The following is a 13,052-nucleotide window of genomic DNA, read 5'->3' on the forward strand; positions in this document are numbered from 1 at the left end:
GAGGGGCACCCCTGCAGCTGGCAGTGCTGGCGGGAAGCCAGGAAAGATATGTTCCTGCAGCTCTCTGTCTGATGCAGGATAGCTGGAGGCCGGGTTTCACACAGGGCTCCCCTTCCCTCCTTTTATTTGGTCCCCCCAGCTCTCGCCTCCTCAGCAAACAAAAGTGAAGCAGCTGTAATTACAAAAGCTCCCTCTGTTCTATGTAGGCTGAATGTTGGATAACCCCTCTCAGCCCTGGGGGGGAGGGAGGGGTGGAAGTTCTTCTCTTGGGATCACACCTTAGCTTCCAGCATCTCCAGGAAGAGTTTATGCATGGGCACTTTTCCTTGCACTTTGATACTGCAGAAGTGCTGCACAGCTTTGGAGGCTGTGTGGCGCAGCAGAGGCAAACTCAGCAGCAGCTTGCCGGCCCGTCGTGGCTCGTCCTGGTGCTGGCTCAGTTCGTAGTCCTGTAGGGCCTCATGGAGCAGGTCCTGCAGCTTCTGCACAGCCTCGGCATCCTCTATGTTCATGGAATCTGTGGAGAGAGTTGAGGGACTGTTCAGTACTGTGTCCTGCAAAATCCTGTTCAAGTCTGAAGCTTTTCAGGGAGCTTGATGCCCTGACTCCTTCCCCTGCCCTTGTTAATACCTGTCCCGAAATGTCTCTCAAAGCACCATATGGAAAAAGACCCTGCCTGGTCCCTCAACAAATGGGTCTCTCATAAAGGCTACGAGGAAAGAATGGAATTTTGATCACTTGACTGTCTGTCCGAGCATGCCGACAGGAAAATGCCAGATGCTCCATCACAGGGGGTGAACTCCTTCCAGGGCATCTGCTACTACCAAAGCTAATATACCTAGAGCCCTAAAAGGACTTTTAGGCAGGTTTTGGACTTCTGCAGTGTGGGGGTGGAATTCCCCCCCCCCCCCCCCCCACCCCGATAATCAACCTGCGGAGCTTTAGCTGTCTGCCACTGGTGTTAAACCCAGAAAATCAATGCCGGGCTGTTTCTGTTGACCAGCATTGAATATCCAGTAACTGCTAAAAAGTTAACTGGTTAACCTTTTAGCGGTTAAAGACGGCACGGCTATTTATGCGGTCCTATTGGCTGCTAAACCTATCCGGTTAGGCACTGAATATTGACGCCTAACTGGAGAAGTTGCGTGATATAGCCGGTTATGCGCTAGGCACTAACCTAAGCCACATTGAGCCTGCCATGAGTGGGAAAGTGCGGGGTACAAATTAAAAAAAAAAAATAACCAGCAATATTCAGTGGAGATAACCGGTTATCTCTCCTTGATTATTAGCAGATAGGTGCCGATATGCTAATTAACTGGTCAGCAGCTCTGTTTGGCCAGTTAAATAGCTTTGAATATTGGGGGTCTCTGTCTCATACTGAGACTCAACGCTATCACCAGAGACTCACCACTAAACAGGAGCTGTCATTTGACAGACTGACACAGTAAAGCTCCACCACTAGGCTTAAGACTCCCCAACCCAGTTTTCTTACAGAAGTCAGAAGATGAATTACCTGAGTTGGTGAGAACAAGGGCCTTGAGTGTGACAAACTCTTCCTTGTCCACTCTGAGTTTCTTGTATCTGCGCACAAGCTGTAGGATGGCAAGATAGAGCTCCAGCAGACCTGTGAGGCGAGAGTGCTCCTCATCCATCACATAATCCTCTGCATACACCAGCTCATCCTCATAGGGCAGAGAGCGGTACGCGATGCCCAGGATAAGAATCTCCATCCAGGAGCTCTGCAGCAGACTCATCTGGTCCCCCAGCGACAGATGGGAAAAACCTGAGGGGAAAGGTCAAAAAGAGACAAGGTGACCATGAGACAGTCTGCTGTGAATGTACGTTAGAGCAGGAGTCTGTGTGGGTGAACTGGTTAAAAGATAGAAAACAGAGTTGGGATAAATGGTCTATTTTCACAGTGGAGAGCCCCAGGCAGTGGTGTGTGGTGATCCCAACAGTATACCTCCAATGCCAACAAAAACAATAAAAGGGACTCAACAACCCCCGAAATATCACCTGTCACTGTAACAAAAACAAGAGGGTCTCGGTGATCCCAACACCATACTTTCCACTCCAACAAAAATAAGAGGGGCTCAACAACCCCCAAAATAACATCTGGGGCTCAACAATCCCAACACCATATCTCCCACTCCAACAAATCCCAACTCAACAATCGCAACACCGTACTTTCCACTCCAACAAAAATAAGAGGGGATCGACAACCCCCAAAATAACATCTGGGGCTCAACAATCCCAACACCATATCTCCCACTCCAACAAATCCCAACTCAACAATCGCAACACCGTACTTTCCACTCCAACAAAAATAAGAGGGGATCGACAACCCCCAAAATAACATCTGGGGCTCAACAATCCCAACACCATATCTCCCACTCCAACAAATCCCAACTCAACAATCGCAACACCGTACTTTCCACTCCAACAAAAATAAGAGGGGATCGACAACCCCCAAAATAACATCTGGGGCTCAACAATCCCAACACCATATCTCCCACTCCAACAAATTCCAACTCAACAATCGCAACACCGTACTTTCCACTCCAACAAAAATAAGAGGGGATCGACAACCCCCAAAATAACACCTGACACTCAATAAAAAGAAACCCAACAATCTCAACCCATCTAAAACCAGAGGAACTCAATAATTCCAACACCATACCTCCCATTCCAACAAAAATAACACAAGAGGCTCAACGATCTCAACAGCATATTTCCCACTCCAACAAAAACAACAGAGACTCAGCAACCCCAATAAAATAGCTCCCACCAACACAGAAACAATAAGGACTCAGTGGCCCCAATACAACAGTTCCCATCTCCACAAAAATACCATCTCTATCACTTCCTAATCTTCTTTGCCCCTGCACGCTATGTCCATCTGCTTCTTCCACTCTCTGCCACTCTTTCTGCTTACTTCCCCCCATGCTTGATTCCCATCCCTTCACCCCACATTCCCCTTTCCCTTATCTTGCAGAAATAGGTAAAGACTTTGAATCTTATTTGATTTATTAAAACACAAGGCAGTGTAAAGATTCAATAAAATAATAAGAAAGCATAAAAGAATGCCAAATTTAAGAGTAAAAGAAAGAGAACAAGAAAGTAGAGGCACAGTTAGGAAGAAGAGACTGCTGAGCTAGTGGATTCCCAGAAAGCCGTCTGGTTCCAGCTCAACAGAGGAGGCCTTTTCAAAGAGATGCGTTTTCAGAAGTACCTTAAACCTGGGAGAGGAACGCTCTAAGCAGATAATGGAAGGTAGGGGATTCCAGAGTGATGGAGCAAGCCAGAAAAAAGGCACGAGCTCGATTAGATTCATAGCGGGCTTCTTTCAGAGAGGGAAATCACAGGTGATTAGCATTGAGGGAGGGGAGAGCTCTAGTTGGAGTATAAGGGATGAGGAGAGACTTGGTCTGCCAGATTCTCTGGCTCTCATGATTCCACCTCCACTAAGATTCACTGGTTCAGCAGGTTTTTATTTTGACTGCACAGGCTGTTGACACTAAGTGTAGGGACAGCTAACTGTTTGCTTGTTTGGACAGTTTTCGTGACAATTATTGTTTGCATTGCACTTTGGCATGCAGAACTTCAGTACTCTGCAGAATCAGGTGTCCCTGCTCTCAGGGATCCCAAATCTCCTTTACTACTACTACTACCATCGAACACAAAATGATTCTAGTGGTGCAAATGGGGAAAAAGACCCACCGCCCCAAGCAGGCGTCTAGTTTCCAATTATTCTGAAAGAGAGGAGCCAGTGGATGCAGAAATCTCCTCAGAATCCATCAGATCCTCCAGATCACGTATGCTGGGGGCTACTCGACCACTGTAAGAGGCTTTTCCTGTAGGAGGTGCATGGCCTCTGTTTGCTTTTGCAAGGATGGTAGACATAGTGAGTGAAAAAATATCAAATGGAAAGAAGACACTGCATAAAACAGAAGACACTTGGGACCAAAGCGAATAGAAAAACTAAATGATCAGACAACAAAGGTAGAAAAAAGTATTTTATTCAGAATTTATTAATTGGGATATGTCAGCTTTTGGAAATGTGCATCTGTGGTATTTTGCATGTAAGTTTCAATTTTTCTGGTATTGCTGCCTGCTGAGTCTGACTTCTTGAGGTAACTTTCCAGTTCAGTATTTTGCCTTCATATCTGTTGTGTCATGTGTTTTTCATGTGTGATCAAGGTGCAGTATTCTGTTAGTGTGTAGTATTTGCAGCTGTGTACTGGTGTTTTAGAGCCCGGTGTAATTACAGTGCTGCCTTTCCACACATAAGGTTGTAGCTCGTCCTGTCCTTGGAATTAGTGCTGTTATGGTTTGGTAAGGTTATGAGTGGGTTTTTCACAAGTTTGTGTATAGTGTTTTTCAGTGGAGAGATTGTGTGTTGGTCTTACTGAGGTGGCACCAAAACATCAGAAAGGGTTTTAGAGCCTAAATCATGACACACTACCTCTTGAAGGATCTACATATAGAGCTTATGCATTTCTAAGGTCAACACTGGTATGGTATGGGAAAGGGGGTGGGGAAATACTACTGGAGAGGAAGAAGGAGTGCTGGGTAAGTAGGAAGGAAGGAAGGAAGGAAGAAAGGAAGAAAGAGCTGGCTTGATATCTCATACATGGCACCCAGTCATAATAGCCCTGACAAAACAGCCTTGTAACAAAATAACCCTTGACATTTCACACCCTAACAAAACAACCCTTTACAAAATAGCCCCTTAACGAAACAGCCCCCTAATAAAAAATAACACATCACAAAAAATATAATTACAACTGAAATCTTCACTGATAAAGACGCCTACCAGCATTCAATTGCATAAAAGCATATATAAATAAACACAATTCTATAGCTACAAACTGGTATTCATGATCTGTTCTGCTATTTATTTATTCGTTACATTTGTATCCCACATTTTCCCACCTATTTGCAGGCTCAATGTGGCTTACAATTTTTCCGACATGACTTGTGTCATTTCAGAATACATGTACAATTGGTAATATAAATGGAACATGAGTATTATATAAGTCGAATAGAAAGGAAGAAAATATACCCAAGGTACAAAAATAAACAAATGGAATCACATATTTACAGAAACTATTCTTCCATCACCATGCTAATTTAAAAAATAAAACCCAATATTATCATCATTTTCATAGTCTTACCAACCTTATCCTGTTTGGCAAGGTAAGATTATTAGGAAAAAATGCAATGCCATATTCTGGGCAGCCTGATTGAGCCCTTTTGTCAGGGGGCTATCTTGTCAAGGGTTATATTGTGGGCCGGCCGTTTGGCTGCTATGCCAGGGGCTATTACGTCGGGAGCTTTTTCTGTTTGGAGATTTTTTCTCAGGGCTATTTTGACCAGCTACCCTCATACATATTCATTATGGTTATTCCCCAAAAAAGCCAGCTCTTTCTCCCTTCCTTCCTCCATATTAGCATATTCATTTGCATATATACCTATGCAAATGATATGCTAATATGCCCCGCCGCATCCTTTGCCCCCCCCCAAATGAAACAGTCAAACTACACCCATGGTCCAACCTCTGTAGTAAGTAAATTAATAGAAACACTGCTAAAACAGAGAATAGTGAGGTTTCTGGAATCCAATGGATTGCAGTTCATCAGGCAGTATGATTTCACTAGAGACAGGTCTTGTCAGACAAATCTGATTAATTTCTTTGACTGGATGATCAAAGAGTTGGCTCAAGGGAGAACACTAGATGTGGTGTACTTAGATTTTAGCAAAGCCTTTGACACACAGTTCCACGTAGACGACATATAAATTCACTGAGTGCCCTCGGTATGATCCCTAAAGTGACTGACTGGGTTAGGAACTGGTTGACTGGAAGATGACAGAGTTGTGATAACTGAAGCTCACTCTGAGGAAAGGGATATTACCAGTGGTGTGCCGCAAAGTTTGGTTCTTGGGCTGGTTCTTTTTAACATTTCTGTAAGCGATATCACTGAAGGGCTGTCTGGTAAGGTTTGCCTCTTGCGGATGATACCAAAAGCTGCAATAGGGTGGACACCCCTGTTGGTGTGGATAAACATGAGGCAGGACTTAGAAAAGCATGAAGAATGGTCCAGAATTTCACAGCTAAGATTTAATGCTAAAAAATATTCAGAGTCATGCATTTGGGTTGCAAACACTTGAGGAAGCAGTACAGTTTAGGGGTGAAAGAAGAGCAAGATTTGGGTAGAAAAGGTGATGGCAAAAGCTAGAAGGATGCTTGGTTGCATAGAGAGAGGAATGGCCAGCAGGAAGAAGGAGGTAATGATGCCACTGTAGAAGCCTCTGGTGAGACCTCATGTACATTACTGCGTACAATTCTGGAGACTGTATCTTTAAAGTGTTGAACTGAAGAGACTACAGACACTACAAAACTCTGCAGCCCATTTCCTTTGCTCCATCAAATGTTTTGATCGTGTTACCCAGCTATTCTTATGCCTTCATTGGTTATAGGGAAAAGGGAACCAGAGAGTTACATATAGAGTCCTTTTCAAGAACCTCTGCTTAGTTTGTAGAGCTTATCGTACGGGTCTCCCTTCTTGCCTCTTTTCATTTACCATTCATATACACCATCCAGATCACTCAGATCCCTTGACTCTCACCGTTTGGTTCTCCCTTCTCCTAAAATGGCTTATTTAGAATCCACATTCTATTTCCTTGGCCCGAAACTGTGCAATGATTTACCTCCTTTCAAAAGATCTAAACCCTCCTTTAAGACATTTAAGTCCTTACTCAAGTCAAAACCTTTTATTTCACGCAACCTTTTGGACACCAGCATGAGAGAGCGAGAGTTTGGATGATATACCTATGATTGATTTTTAATGGAGTATGTTTGTTCTTGGTATGATTATGGCTTTCCTATTGCATATTGGAGTTCCATTCTGTACTTTACCTTTTCTTTATTTATTTATTGGGATTTATTAACCGCCTTTATGAAGAGATTCACCCAAGGCAATTTTTTTATTGTTCTATTTTATTGTAAACTGCCCTGACCTGCCTGTTCAGTAAGGATGGTATATCAAATTTTAATAAACATGAAAAGATATAAACAGGATGGAGTCAGACCAGAGGGCAGCTACTAAAATGGTCAGTGGTCTTTTGTCATAGTGTTTGAGGACTGACTTAAAGATCTCCATATGTATACTGTGGAAGAAAGGTGGGAGAGGGGAAATATGATACACATGTGTCTGAGGATCTCAAGGCGGCAAAACAATGTGAGAAGGTGGCGGCTGTTGCCCGAAGAATGCAGCAGAAGGAAGAATGTGTTGATGTCCCTGTACAAGTCATTGGTGAGGCCCTACTTGGAGTATTGTGTCCAGTTTTGGAGGCCATGTCTCTTCAAGGACATAAAAAGACTTGAGGAGGTTCAGAGGAAGGTGACAAAAATCATACAGGGTTTGTTCCATATGACATTTGAGAAGAGACTAGAGGATTTGAATATGTATATACTAGAGATAAGGAGAGAGAGAGGTAATATGATACAGATATTTAAGTACTTGAAAGGTATTAATAGACAAACAAACCTCTTCCAGAGACGTAGGGGGTGGTAGATCTAGAGGACATAAATCAAGGTTGCAGGAAGGTAGACAGGACTAACATCAAGAAATACTTTTTCTTTTTTTTTTTTTTTAATATTTATTTATTCGTTTTAAATCAAATTAAACATCTGTTACATTTGAACAGGAAATACAGACATGTAACATTTATTTAGAGAGAAACTCTCCTTAAGGGAAAAAAAAAAAATCAAGGAAACATTTTTTAACTCTTCTTTAGACCACCATAACAGGGGGCTAGTCTAAATTAGGAAGACTACTAATAGAAAAAAGAAGAAAAAAAAAAAAACAAGAGTGGTAATATGCTTAGCATGCAACCTATCCTATCGATTCATATGTCTCATCTAGATCGGCGGTTGACCAATTTTCTTCATATTTATAAATGCTTTCAGCTGTTCAGGCTGGTAAAAGATGTATTTTAAACTCATATACTTAATAACACATTTACATGGGTAATTAAGGTAGAAGGAGGCTCCTAAGGATATTACATCTGTGCGCATATCTAGAAACAGTTTTCTCCTTTCCTGAGTCTGTTTAGTAATATCAGGATAAATCCAGACTTTTTTACCTCTGAACAGAGCTTGCATTTTTTTAAAGTACATTCGCATTACCGCATCAATATCTTGTTGGAAAATAAAAGATGCAATTAGAGTAGTTCTTTCAGAGTTCACGTTCAAAGTTAATTCTAAAAGTTCAGATACATTTAAAGATTCCTCTTGATTTCCATCTGGAACAGCTTCAATAGACATTTCAGGTAATTTTTTTGTTGGAATATAGTAAACCTTATTCAATGGTGGTATAGTTTCCGGGGAAAAATTTAGAACTTCCAACAAATATGCTTTAAAGGCATCCTGGGGATTAATTCCCAATTCCTTCGGAAAATTCAAGAGTCTCAAATTCAGCCTACGATTAAAGTTCTCTATTTGTTCTAATCTGCGCTGTGTAGACAGATTGTCTTTCACAATTGAGGCTGAAATATCGTTCAATTTAGTGACATCTTTCTTGAGAGCTCCCATTTGCTCTGATGTTTCTTGTTTTGCGGCATTAAGAGATACGGAAAGGTTTTCAACAGTACTTACTAAATCTTTTATTTCTTTCGCCGAATCGGCAACCGTCGCTTCTACCCTCTGAAGAGCATTCCAAATGCTCTCCAGTGACACAGCCGCTGTTTTTCTTGTCAGAGCTAAACGCTCAGCCCCTGACTCGCACAGAATCGGGCCTCTCTCATGCACTGCTTCTCCCATTCCTCGAACCGCCATCATACCTTCAACCACTTCCGGGTCAGGTCGATCGCGTCGGGAGAGACATGCTTCGGGGAGCGGCGGGGGATTGAGATCCGGAGGGGAGAGTGAAACTTCCAGCCCCAAGTCTCCCAGGGAGTCTTCACCCACCGAGACAGCGGGGCCCCTCTCGTTATTAAGGGTAGGTGGTTTAGTAGCGTATCTCTCTATAGTTTGCTGTACCGGAGAGGATGTCTTAGCAGTCGAGGCAGCTGCTTTAACAATCCCCTTACGTTTGGTATGGGGCATCTTGTCACAAAGAAAATAGAAGTTCAGCAAACCGTAGCAGAGACTCGCTCACACAACTCAGCATGCCGCCATCTTAAGACACGCCCCCACTCAAGAAGAGAGAAATACTTTTTCACAGAGAGGATAGTGGACACCTAGAACACCCTTCCAGGACAGGTGGTAGAGTCAAAAAATATGAGCAAATTCAAAAATGTGTGGGATAGAGACATGGGATGCCTAAATAGAAAAAAGATGGAAATACAACAGGGCTGTTGAGGTGTTATGTTGGACCAGAGTGGTGGGAACTAAGGCTGAAGCCGGACAGACTTCTACAATATGTGTCTTGCAAATGGCAAAAGACTGAAGATGATTTGCCAAATCCAGCATGGAGGAACTAAGATCGATGCCAGACAGACTTCTACAGTCTGTGAGCAGCAAATGCCAAAAGACTGATGACGCTTCGCCACCTCCAGCATTGGGGGAACCAAAGCTGATGCTGGACAGACTTCTACGGTCTGTGTCCTGCAAATGGCAATAGACAGGTGAAGCTTTGGCAACTCCAGTGTTGTAGATCACTTTATTGTCATGTGCTCTGAGTGAGGGTGCTATGAGTTCAGGGGGAGAGGAAGAGGAAGGCATCTTGACTGGTAAGTTGAATACTGTCAGGAACTATTTTGGGTAAGGGGATGATATATAATTATAACCAAGACTCCATCGTGTTTGGCTGCCTATCTGGTTGGCATGATGGAGACCTGCCAACCAGTGATTAAGCATGGGTGGCAGTGGCCTGCACAGAGTGGCAGGTACAGCTCTGTCCACCTTGTTGGGCAGACTGGATGGACCGTGTTACTATGTAATTGAAAGGAAGCTCTGGAATGAGGGGGCATAAGATGAAAGTGAAAAGGGGCAGACTTAAGAGTATCCTTAGGATATGTGTGGCACATGTCATTCAGGCTTTAAGTTCTGCCAATAGTCCGTTGAACCTGTCTTCCATGGGGGTGTTGAGGTCTTAAACTTGGATATATCTATAGCTTGTCTTGATAATGGTATGTTGAGCAAGGCATGGTGCTTGCACTATTGAACAGGGCAACTGTTCACCCCTTTCTGAAGAAACCTTCCTTGAGCATGGATAAGGTTGAAACATTTCAACCAATTTCTAACGAGGTTTGTTGCTAAAGTGTTGGCAAAGTTGGTGTTGTTTCAGTTGAATGATTTTGTTGAGCAGTTTTCTCTTTTGCACCCTTAGTTTGGTTTTTGATCTAAACATAATACTCTTGTTGACAATATTGGATGAGATTCAATGCAGTTTTGGACAGGGTAAGAGTTACTTATTGGGAAGGTGGTAGAACGAGAGGACATGAAATGAGATTGAAGGGGGGCAGACTCAAGAAAAATGTCAGGAAGTATTTTTTCACGGAGAGAGTAGTGAATGCTTGGAATGCCCTCCCGCGGGAGGTGGTGGAAATGAAAACGGTAATGGAATTCAAACATGCGTGGGATAAGCATAAAGGAATCCTGTGCCGAAGGAATGGATCCTCAGGAGCTTAGTCAGGATCGGGAGGCGGGGCTGGTGGTTGGGAGGCGGGGATAGTGCTGGACAGACTTGTACGGTCTGTGCCAGAGCCGGTGGTGGGCAGCGGGACTGGTGGTTGGGAGGCGGGGATAGTGCTGGACAGACTTGTACGGTCTGTGCCGGAGCCGGGGTTGGGAGGCGGGGCTGGTGGTTGGGAGGTGGGGATGGTGCTGGGCAGACTTGTGCGGTCTGTGCCGGAGCCGGTGGTTGGGAGGAGGGGCGGGTGGTTGGGAGGCGGGGATAGTGCTGGGCAGACTTATACGGTCTGTGCCCTGAAGAGCACAGGTACAAATCAAAGTAGGGTATACACAAAAAGCAGCAAATATGAGTTATCTTGTTGGGCAGACTGGATGGACCGTGCAGATCTTTTCCTGCCGTCATCTACTATGTTACTATGTTACTATGTTTTGCTGTTGTGGCTGCGTTTGATACAGTTAATCATGGGTTGTTGCTTCATCATCTTTGATCAGTATTTCAGTTAGGTCTTTGGTTGGTTTCGGTCTTTCTTGGAAGGTCGCACTTTTCAGGCAGTTCAGCGGGCTCCTATATCTTGTTGATTGGAGGTAACTTCGGGTATCCCACAAGGTTCCTGGTCAGTTATCGGTTTTATGCCGATGATTTGCAATTTTATTTTTCCATTCCTCCTATTGTGGAAGATGGCGTAAAATTGGTGGAGACTTATTTTAAGACAGTACAGGCTTGGATGGGAGCTAATGGTTTGGCTTTAAATGTGAGCAAAACACTGGTGAGCAGTGCCCTTATGCTGGGTTTCAGTTTGGTTCTGTTTTTGTTCCTGTTCTGCCCTCTATTCATATTTTGATGGTGATTTTGGATGTACTTTGACTTTCGATAGTAGGTAGCTGCGGTGATTAAGGCTGTGTTTTTAAAGTTGCGGCTGGTATTCTCTTTCTTGTGAGAATTTCCGGACCATGCTTCAGAGTTATGTGGTGCCACATTTTGATTACTGTAACGCCCTTTTTCAGGTCTTCCATGTACAACTTTGTAGGTATTACAGGTTGCACAGAACTCTGCAGCCTGGTTGCTTACAGGTGTTAGTAAGGTAGAGCACATTACACCTCAGTCGCAGGGTTTGCATTTTTTGCCCATTGTGTGGCACATTGAATTTAAGATCCTTATGTTGGCTTTTACTACTACTACTACTACTACTTAACATTTCTAAAGCACTACTAGGGTTATGCAGCACTGTACAATTTAACATAGAGGGACGGTCCCTGCTCAAAGAGCTTACAATCTAAGAGACAAGTGAACGGTCAGTCCGATAGGGGCAGTCAAATTGGGGCAGTCTGGATTTACTGAATGGTAAGAGTTAGGTGCCGAACGCAGCACTGAAGAGGTGGGCTTTAAGCAAAGACTTGAAGATGGGCAGGGAGGGGGCTTGGCGTAAGGGCTCAGGAAGGTTGTTCCAAGCATAGGGTGAGGCGAGGCAGAATGAACGGAGCCTGGAGTTGGCGGTGATGGAGAAGGGTACAGAGAGGAGGGATTTGTCCTGTGAACAGAGGTTATGGGCGGGAACGTAAGGGGAGATGAGGGTAGAAAGGTAGTGAGGGGCAGCAGACTGAGTGCCTTTGTAGGTAAGAAGGAGAAGCTTGAATTGAATGCGGTATCTGATTGGAAGCCAGTGGAGTGACCTGAGGAGAGGGGTGATATGAGTATATCGGTTTTAAGGCACGATGATGCTCCCCTGGCCTTGGCACACAGTTTGCAGGCATATTGTCCTGGACATGCTTTGAGATCCCAGAGACAGGGTCTATTGATTGTTCCTTCATTTCACCAGGTTCATCTTCATGAAATTCATTCGCGTGTGTTCCTTGTTGTGGGCCCTAGTCTGTGGAATGCTCTTCCCCTTGCCCAGCACAAGCACCTTCACTTTCTGTGTTTAAAAAACAGTTGAAGACTTTGTTGTTCTGTAAGGAGTTTTCTTGAAGACTTAGGAATTTGATTGGGTTATCAGTTGGGTTATGGGGGTATGTGTTGGTATATTTTTATTGTACTCCGCCAAGACGTTTGAATGGGTGGATAATAAATCCATTTAAATAAATATAGTTCTTCATGGAAAGGGTTGTGAATTCGTGGAATGGTCTTCCTGGTGGAAGTGGTGGAGACAAAGCCTGCGTCTGAAGACTGTATGTGACAATTACATAGGATCTGAAAGGGAAAGTAGATAGTCAGCCTAGGTAAGCCATTCGGTTTTTATCTGCCTTCATTTCTTTTGTATGACATTTTCTTCTTTCTTTCTGTTGCTCCTCCAGGACCTGTTCAGTCCCATCTCTCTGACCTGTGCCTGCAAGACTCGCATGTTCTCATAGACCCCTGCATTACCTATTCTCTGCAGCTTCTGGGTTACAAGCTTCCTGCATTCCTGTAATTGGG

At 43.8% G+C, this 13,052-nt stretch overlaps 1 protein-coding gene across 1 annotated transcript in view; it reads right to left on the reverse strand.

Annotated features, from left to right (window-relative positions):
- Positions 1–272: 272 nt before the first annotated feature.
- The window catches only part of LOC115477511 (steroid hormone receptor ERR2-like), a 48,775-nt gene continuing 35,995 nt past the window's right edge, over positions 273–13,052 (reverse strand). The window contains 2 exon segments of the mRNA XM_030214434.1: positions 273–517; positions 1,514–1,783. Of these exon segments, the coding sequence (XP_030070294.1) occupies positions 273–517; positions 1,514–1,783 (515 nt within the window).

This window comes from Microcaecilia unicolor, chromosome 9 (genome assembly GCF_901765095.1).
Source record: "Microcaecilia unicolor chromosome 9, aMicUni1.1, whole genome shotgun sequence".
Taxonomy (NCBI): domain Eukaryota; kingdom Metazoa; phylum Chordata; class Amphibia; order Gymnophiona; family Siphonopidae; genus Microcaecilia; species Microcaecilia unicolor.